This window comes from Rutilus rutilus (assembly GCF_951802725.1).
Source record: "Rutilus rutilus genome assembly, chromosome: 5".
Lineage (NCBI taxonomy): Eukaryota > Metazoa > Chordata > Actinopteri > Cypriniformes > Leuciscidae > Rutilus > Rutilus rutilus.
Genome location: NC_140213.1, coordinates 988,165 through 998,164, shown reverse-complemented (window position 1 = coordinate 998,164; position 10,000 = coordinate 988,165). Strand labels below are relative to the sequence as shown.

Genomic DNA, 10,000 nt, shown 5'->3' with positions numbered 1-10,000 from the left:
CTGACTGACCAGAGCTAAACCTGAACGGGTCTAAACCTGACCAGAGCTAAACCTGAACGAGTCTGACTGACCAGAGCTAAACCTGAATGAGTCTAAACCTGAACGAGTCTGACTGACCAGAGCTAAACCTGAACGAGTCTGTCTGACCAGAGCTAAACCTGAACGAGTCTGTCTGACCAGAGCTAAACCTGAACGAGTCTGACTGACCAGAGCTAAACCTGAACGAGTCTGTCTGACCAGAGCTAAACCTGAACGAGTCTGTCTGACCAGAGCTAAACCTGAACGAGTCTGACTGACCAGAGCTAAACCTGAATGAGTCTAAACCTGAACGAGTCTGACTGACCAGAGCTAAACCTGAACGAGTCTGACTGACCAGAGCTAAACCTGAACGAGTCTGTCTGACCAGAGCTAAACCTGAACGAGTCTGACTGACCAGAGCTAAACCTGAACGAGTCTGACTGACCAGAGCTAAACCTGAACGAGTCTGTCTGACCAGAGCTAAACCTGAACGAGTCTGACTGACCAGAGCTAAACCTGAACGAGTCTGTCTGACCAGAGCTAAACCTGAACGAGTCTGACTGACCAGAGCTAAACCTGAACGAGTCTGTCTGACCAGAGCTAAACCTGAACGAGTCTGTCTGACCAGAGCTAAACCTGAACGAGTCTGACTGACCAGGACTAAACCTGAACGAGTCTGTCTGACCAGAGCTAAACCTGAACGAGTCTGTCTGACCAGAGCTAAACCTGAACGAGTCTGACTGACCAGAGCTAAACCTGAACGAGTCTGACTGACCAGAGCTAAACCTGAACGAGTCTGACTGACCAGGACTAAACCTGAACGGGTCTGTCTGACCAGAGCTAAACCTGAACGAGTCTGTCTGACCAGAGCTAAACCTGAACGAGTCTGACTGACCAGAGCTAAACCTGAACGAGTCTGACTGACCAGAGCTAAACCTGAACGAGTCTGACTGACCAGAGCTAAACCTGAATGAGTCTAAACCTGAACGAGTCTGACTGACCAGAGCTAAACCTGAACGAGTCTGTCTGACCAGAGCTAAACCTGAACGAGTCTGTCTGACCAGAGCTAAACCTGAACGAGTCTGACTGACCAGAGCTAAACCTGAACGAGTCTGACTGACCAGAGCTAAACCTGAACGAGTCTGACTGACCAGAGCTAAACCTGAATGAGTCTAAACCTGAACGAGTCTGACTGACCAGAGCTAAACCTGAACGAGTCTGTCTGACCAGAGCTAAACCTGAACGAGTCTGACTGACCAGAGCTAAACCTGAACGAGTCTGTCTGACCAGAGCTAAACCTGAACGAGTCTGACTGACCAGGACTAAACCTGAACGGGTCTGTCTGACCAGAGCTAAACCTGAACGAGTCTGTCTGACCAGAGCTAAACCTGAACGAGTCTGACTGACCAGAGCTAAACCTGAACGAGTCTGACTGACCAGAGCTAAACCTGAACGAGTCTGTCTGACCAGAGCTAAACCTGAACGAGTCTGACTGACCAGAGCTAAACCTGAACGAGTCTGTCTGACCAGAGCTAAACCTGAACGAGTCTGACTGACCAGAGCTAAACCTGAACGAGTCTGTCTGACCAGAGCTAAACCTGAACGAGTCTGACTGACCAGAGCTAAACCTGAACGAGTCTGTCTGACCAGAGCTAAACCTGAACGAGTCTGTCTGACCAGAGCTAAACCTGAACGAGTCTGTCTGACCAGAGCTAAACCTGAACGAGTCTGTCTGACCAGAGCTAAACCTGAACGAGTCTGTCTGACCAGAGCTAAACCTGAACGAGTCTAAACCTGAACGAGTCTGTCGGGGTGAGGTAGAGGATGAGCAGAGGAGGAATCGGCTTTTATTAGATATAAAACATAAAACAAACACAAACTAAAACGACCCCGAGGGGGAGAACAAGACCGGACGAGGGGTGTCACTATATATCGCAATACAAAAATGCAACAACATGTATTGTGGATAGTTCAACCAAAATGAAAATTACTGTGTGAGAAAAAAATCAAGTTTTCAGAGTTTTAGTGTCAGAACTACATTAAACTACTATATATAATGTAGAATATAATGTATAATAATGCAATGGGGAAATATCTGTGTGTCCTGATAATGCCAAATGTCTGATGTTACAGTATAAAGAGTCCTACATTATTTTAAATATATCTAGTCAGTGACAGAGTTCAAGCATATTCATCTACAATAATTCTGTATTTTCATCTTCAGAATCATGAATATTGTTATTCTGGCGTCTCTATTGTCCTGTGCTCTGGGTTTCAGCACCAAGTCACCTTGTTAACCTTTTCCCACATGTCTTGAGTATCGCAGTAAGATGGTATTGTGAGTTCAAGGGTAACTCTCGCCAAAATTGAACCTAGGCTCTTTTAGTTAATCTACCCGAGTCAAACTTTTGTGTAAAGGCATAATTAGAATGTTTACGACAGTTTGACTCGGGTAGATTAACTAAAAGAGCCTAGGTTCAGTTTTGGCGAGAGTTACCCGTTCAGTATCGTGTTTTGAATCGTTACACTCCTATGGACGCGGTGACAGAATCAGGACAGGACACGATCGGTACGTGAGATGAGGAACCGGCACAGGACTGAAAACACAAGGAGATAAACAGGGAGCAAACAGTGTAATGAGGGAGAACAGGAGGGGCACTGAAGACAATCACAGGAGAACAACGGCACAACATGGCACACACACGAGCTCAAGGCCTGCCAACACAATCACAAGCTCATGTGTTCAAACAGAACAAGACACGAACACACAGCTAATGATAACACTCACCAGCCTCGTGCAACACAACACTACGAGGAAACACGTGTCTGATGAAACACAGCTTCACCGAACACAACAGCACACACAGACGGAAGAGCGTTCAGCCTGAGCGACTCCAAACACACACTCACACAACAGGACAGGAGTGTTCAGCCTGAGCGACTCCAAACACACACTCACACAACAGGACAGGAGTGTCAGTGAACCAGGAACACACAAACCCTGGCAGACTCACACTCAATCACTTCTGATTACAGCTCAGTCAAACTCACTGAGTTATCAATAAACTTTACACACTTACTGAACTGAACTGAATCAACACTGGACTGAATCAACACTGGACTGAATCAACACTGGACTGAAATTTCAACACTGGACTGAATCAACACTGAACTGAATCAACACTGGACTGAATCAACACTGGACTGAATCAACACTGAACTGAATCAACACACTGAACTGAATCAACACTGGACTGAATCAACACAGGACTGAATCAATACTGAACTGAATCAACACTGGACTGAATCAACACTGGACTGAATCAACACTGAACTGAATCAACACTGGACTGAATCAACACTGAACTGAATCAACACTGGACTGAATTAACAGTGGACTGAATCAACACTAGACTGAATCAACACTGAACTGAATCAACACTGGACTGAATCAACACTGAACTGAATCAGCACTGGACTGAACTGAACTGAATCAACACTGAACTGAATTAACAGTGGGCTGAATCAAAACTGGACTAAATCAAAACTGGACTGAACTGAACTGAATCAACACTGGACTGAATCAACACTGAACTGAATCAACACTGGACTGAATCAACACTGAACTGAACTGAACTGAATCAACACTGGACTGAATCAACACTGAACTGAATCAACACTGGACTGAATCAACACTGAACTGAATTAACAGTGGACTGAATCAACACTGGACTGAATCAAAACTTGACTAAATCAAAACTGGACTGAATCAAAACTGGACTAAATCAAAACTGGACTGAATCAACACTGGACTGAATCAACACTGGACTGGACTGAACTGAATCAACACTGAACTGAATCAACACTGGACTGAACTGAACTGAATCAACATTGAACTGAATCAACACTGGACTGAATCAACATTGGACTGAACTGAACTGAAACAACACTGAACTGAATCAACACTGGACTCAACACTGAACTGAATCAACACTTAACTGAATCAACACTGGACTGAATCAACACTGGACTGAACTGAACTGAATCAACACTGAACTGAATCAACACTGGACTCAACACTGAACTGAATCAATACTGAACTGAATTAACATTGGACTGAATCAACACTGGACTGAATCAAAACTGGACTAAATCAAAACTGGACTGAATCAACACTGGACTGAACTGAACTGAATCAACACTGAACTGAATCAACACTGGACTGAACTGAACTGAATCAACATTGAACTGAATCAACACTGGACTGGACTGAACTGAACTGAATCAACATTGAACTGAATCAACACTGAACTGAATCAACACTGGACTGAATCAACACTGGACTGAACTGAATCAACACTGAACTGAATCAACACTGGACTGAACTGAACTGAATCAACATTGAACTGAATCAACACTGAGCTGAATCAACACTGAACTGAATCAACACTGAACTGAATCAACACTGAGCTGAATCAACACTGGACTGAATCAACACTGGACTGAATGATGACTCTATTGTCTTCTGTAGAGCTGTTTTAATGCTGAATTTCAATTAGTCTTATATTTGATGAAGTCTGTAAAAATAAAGCACTGAAACACTCCAAGCACAACTACACAATATGGTTACAAAATATATAACACATTTATATTTGAATGAAGGGAGAAGATGTCAGTTTTCCTTAACATTAAGCCGGAAATCACTACTGTATCTGTGTTAGACTGCGCTGTTGAGTATGTGTGTGTGTGTGTGTGCGCGAGTGTGTGCGTGTGTGAGTGTGTGTGTGTGTGTGTGTGTGTGTGTGTAGCTGTCAGAGGAGTCAGAGAGCAGACTGATCACAGAGCTGCTGAGCTTTTGAAGTCTCTCAGGGACTGACAGCTCTTCAACCCCATGAGAGCGCTAACACACACACACACACACGCGCGCGCACACACACACACACACACACACACACACACACACAATGTGAACTAAGAATGATGGCATAAAGCAGCATGCAAATGAACGCATAGTGAGAGAGTAAATACAGGAAACACACACTGTTTCACTAAATTTGTTCTCCTTCATTTCATCCGCTCCATTAAAACGTTTTTTTTTTTAAATGCCTTTGTTTCTTTTCACTGGATGTGATATTCATATTCATCATTTCATAACAGATGGTGATTGACTCGTTCATAATAATGACATTGGAAGCGACTAAAACTACAGCCACAGAAGGTGCAGTGTGTGAATCTGTCTGAAGCTACAGAAGTCCAGTAATACTGAGAGTTCTTCTCTATATCAGCGCCAGTGTTTCTGAACTCCTGAACCGCCTCCACTGTAGGCTTGAGTTTCTTCTCTATAAGTGACTCTCACACGTCACTATATTCCTCATTTAAATAATTCATGCGCAGAATAAAGGGGCGGGGCCTGGTTGAGTTAGATTAAGAGTAGCGTGAGTTCTGGCAGGTCACGTTAGGCTCACATCAGCTGATCCACGTCTACCTATAGGAATACGACGCCTATCACTGCATACATATATAAGCTCCTTCAGTATTATCAGCAGCTATCGCGTTCCCAGGAGCTGATTACCCTCCTCCCTCCCCAGCTCTCTGATTCCCCTTGAATCAGAATAAATTCTTGAATTATGTTGTACTTAATAATTAATTAACGATATCTTCAATACATTCATGTTGGTTCTGTTCTGTTCACCCTAGGGAGGGTTATTGCTGCTCTTATCCACGCTAGTTCTCGCCCAGAGCAGAACCATACCGCCAATCCTTACTGTATGCTAATTGTCAATCGTATTTGACGATAGTGGTCCTGACAGAATTAGTAGTGTGTTAAACTGGCGGTTATGGTAAGGGGCGGGGCATTTCCCTAAACACACTCAAAGCGCTCGACCAATCACAACACACTGCTCCAGCCGACCAATCAGAGCACAGTGTGCTTTTCAGAAGGAGGGGCTTCACAGAGACAGGAAGTAAACAGAGCGTTACTGACAGACTGGGAAGAGAGGAGCCGCAACAATGGAGAATATGAGGAGAATAATCAACATTCAAGCAGGAAAACCTGTTCTAGTAGAGAAACAACATCAAGACTCTGAGAAAGGGCGTAATAGTGCCTCTTTAACATTCATTTGGGTGTGAGGATCCATGTTCATCCAGTCACGTACTCATTGGGTTCATTTGCAATGAATGAATGAACGAACAAACGAACGAACACTCAAGATGAGAAAATGCTTTTCATTTCATATGAAGTTAAAATTCTTTCATTTTATAGCTAATTTAACTTTTATTTATAATGAAAAAGCCAAAAACAAAACAAAAAAATCATTTTGACCTACATTTTGGCTTATGCCTAAGAAAATATGAAGTATATTGGTCTTTATAATAAATAATGATTTTACATTGTATTTATGTTTTTGTCTTTGGGGGAAAAATATTTTTGATTAATACTAAATTAAAATGTACAATTTGAACCAAACCTATAAATATAATTAGAGCTGCAGCATCTTTAAAACCCACAACGTATTCTGAAACTATTAACAACATTCTGTCATGCGTCTCAAAATAAGCATAATTTACATTTCTTTTGAGAGTTCTGAATGTTGGGAAAGTGGGAGTTTAATTCTCCTGGTTTGCATGCATGAAAGTTTGAGCGACTGTTCAATCCATCCTCATCACACATCACACCAAATGTTATTAATGACCTAATCAAGAGACAAGGTTTCAATGTAAAACTGAGTGAAAGTATGAGCACACAAACATCTGTTTCATCAGATTCTTCAGTAATGAGCTTCATTTACATAGAAAGAGGAGTGTCTGCATAGAAACCGGTGTCAATGATGTGATTTACATACTGAAGGAGCCGTGTGCATTCACTCATCCAGTGGCGTAATGTAGGGAACGCTCAGTGAGATTTCAGATGTAGTTCAGAAAAACACCAGGGTGTGTAAATTATGACTTAATTTCCCTTTTCCCTTTAAGTTCAGAAACCTTGATGACAGAAAGGACATTCTGAAGAGAAACTGAGAAATGGTTTGATGAGCTCAAAACAGACTTCACTCGACCCAATGAAACGTATATTTTGTTTGAAATCATGTCACATTTTTGCTTTTGTGGTTTACATACAGTAGTGTCCAAAAGTGACGGACATCTGATATCTTCAGCCGTTATTCAAATATGATTATAAAGATTCATATTGCATAGCTGTGCTCGGAGACGACTGCTGGATTTGTGATAATAACGCAATGAAACACATTGTGCCACATAATTTTTGGCCATAAATTATGAACACGCGCAAAAACAAGAACCAAGAGAGAACCAATGAAATATTAATAACTGATTATGTTTGCTTTTTCCTGTGAGCTTTTTGTTTTTCTATGCATTTTTTATTTACTTATTTTGCATAATAAAATAAAGCCTGTATCTGTAGTTTGCCTTTTTTTGCCAAATAATTTTGTCAGATAAATACTTTAATCAAGTTTATTTGTTATCATATTAAGAACATTGAAAAATATTAAATATTTTCCTCATATTTAAATGGTTTAACCCTCTTGTAGAGCAACCGTACTGGAACCGGGTTCATTAAAACATTATGGAGTTAAATCTACACATTTGGCATAAAGACTGCATTCAGCTGATAGTCACCTGGATCCTCACCTACTACTGTTAATGCTTGGCTTATGAATATTAATAGATTACGTAGGTGGATGTTTCAGAAAGGTTACCAAACAACGTCACATAATTAATATTCATGAGTCCATGACATGATTTCATAACCAGCCCTAAACTCGCGTATTGAATGCTGTATTAATGTGAGAGATTGGGAACAGTTTGCATTATGTCGATGTTCACATCACTCAAGCTCTCTTATAGACAGAGGATTCTCAGAAACATTAAGCAAGCTCTCAAACAATTCTCCAGTCCATCAAGCCGTCCTCCTCCCACAGATTCTGCTCTTATCTAACAGATAATGAGACTCAAGTGGACTCGACCCAGTTATGAGTGTTCATTGATAGAATGTGACTTGTTCTGTTTCTCCCTGAAGACTCACCGAAGCCGAAAGCTGGAGACGCTGGGATGGGAGAGGACTGGACACTGGTGGAGGTGTAGAGACCCGTGACCAGAAGCCCATCGAAGTACGTGCTGGTGGAGATCGTCACTGCAGACACACGAGAGACAGTGTTAGTCAAGTCAAGTCAAGTCAAGTATATTTGTATAGCGCTTTTCACAATACAGATTGTATCAAAGCAGCTTCACAGTATTAAATTAAAATAATACAACAAGGTTTGTTTCTAGTGGAATTTATTGATAAAATCAAATTAGATATCCCCAGAATATCCCCAACTGAGCAAGCCAAAGGCAACAGTGGCAAGGAACCGAAAAACTCCATCAAGTGACCTAATAGTGTCCTAAAACTCCATCAGGTGACCCAATGGAGAAAAAAAACCTTGGGAGAACCCAGGCTCAGTCGGGGGCAAGTTCTCCTCTGGCGTTTATTAACTAGAGGCCGGATTGTAATTTGAACTGTAAGATTAAAAGTATTATATGAATGCCTGGCTGAAGAGATGCGACTTTAATCTAGTTTTAAACTGGGAAAGCGAGTCTGAGCAACGAACACTATCAGGAAGACTATTCCAGAGTTTTGGAGCTAAATGTGAAAATGCTGTCCCTCCTTTGGTGGATCTGGATATCCTAGGTATGACCAGAAGCCTTGAATTAAGTGATCTTAAAGAGCGCGATGGATTATAGGGCGATAGAAGATCCGTTAAATAGACTGGAGCTAAGCCGTTTAGGGCTTTATAAGTCAGTAGCAATACCTTGTAATTAATACGGAACTTTATAGGTAACCAATGCAGTGATGATAAAATCGGTGTTATATGATCATATTTTCTTGATCTAGTAAGAACTCTAGCGGCGGCATTCTGGACTAACTGTAGCTTGTTAATTGAGGATGCAGGACAACCAGCTAATAAAGTGTTACAGTAATCTAGTCTCGAGGTCATGAATGCATGAACTAACTTTTCTGCATCAGAAACTGATAGCATGTTACGTAGCTTAGCAATGTTTCTAAGGTGGAAAAAGGCTGTTTTTGTAACATATGAAATATGATTTTTGAAAGACAGGTTGCAATCGAGTATAACACCCAGGTCTTTTACTGTAGAGGATAAAGTAACAGGACATCCTACTATATTAAAGTTGTATTGCGAGAGGTTTTGCGGGTGGTTTTTTGAGCCGATAAGTAGTACCTCTGTTTTGTCTGGATTTAATAAAAGAAAATTACGCGTCATCCAATCTTTTATATCTTTAACACACTCTGTCAATTTGGATAATTTAGCGTTTTCATCTGGCCGTGATGAAATATATATTTGAGTGTCATCAGCATAACAATGGAAACTAATTCCATGTTTCCTTATAATATTTCCAAGTGGCATCATATATACTGAGAATAGCAGAGGGCCCAACACAGATCCCTGCGGCACTCCATAGTTTACTGGAGTTATGATCGATTTTTCTCCATTTAAATAGACGAAATGGTAGCGGTCAGATAAGTATGATCTGAACCAGCTTAATGCTTGTCCTTGAACACCAGTATAATTTTGTAGTCGATCTAAGAGTATTGTGTGATCTATAGTATCGAACGCAGCACTAAGATCAAGTAAAACTAGTATTGAGATACAGCCTTGGTCAGAAGCTAATAGTAAATCATTTGTGATTTTAACGAGCGCAGTTTCAATGCTATGATGCTGAATCCTGACTGAAACTTTTCATAGATATCATTTTCTTGCAAGAAAGAACACAATTGAGCGGACACCACTTTTTCTAATATTTTAGACATAAATGGAAGATTTGAAATGGGTCTATAATTTGCTAGGTTATTATGATCTAATTGTGGTTTCTTAATGAGAGGTTTTATAACTGCCAGTTTAAATGTTCTTGGAACATGACCTAAAGATAAAGACGAGTTAATAATATTGAGGAGAGGCTCTTCCACTAC

General features: G+C 41.0%; 1 protein-coding gene across 2 annotated transcripts in view; it reads right to left on the bottom strand.

Annotated features, from left to right (window-relative positions):
• reln (reelin) overlaps positions 1 to 10,000 on the bottom strand; it is a 157,290-nt gene that overhangs the window by 122,096 nt on the left and 25,194 nt on the right. For both annotated transcript variants that reach the window (XM_084409692.1, XM_084409691.1), the window contains exon 2: positions 8,057 to 8,164. In XM_084409692.1, the coding sequence (XP_084265818.1) occupies positions 8,057 to 8,164 (108 nt within the window). The remainder of the gene's footprint in view (positions 1 to 8,056; positions 8,165 to 10,000) is intronic.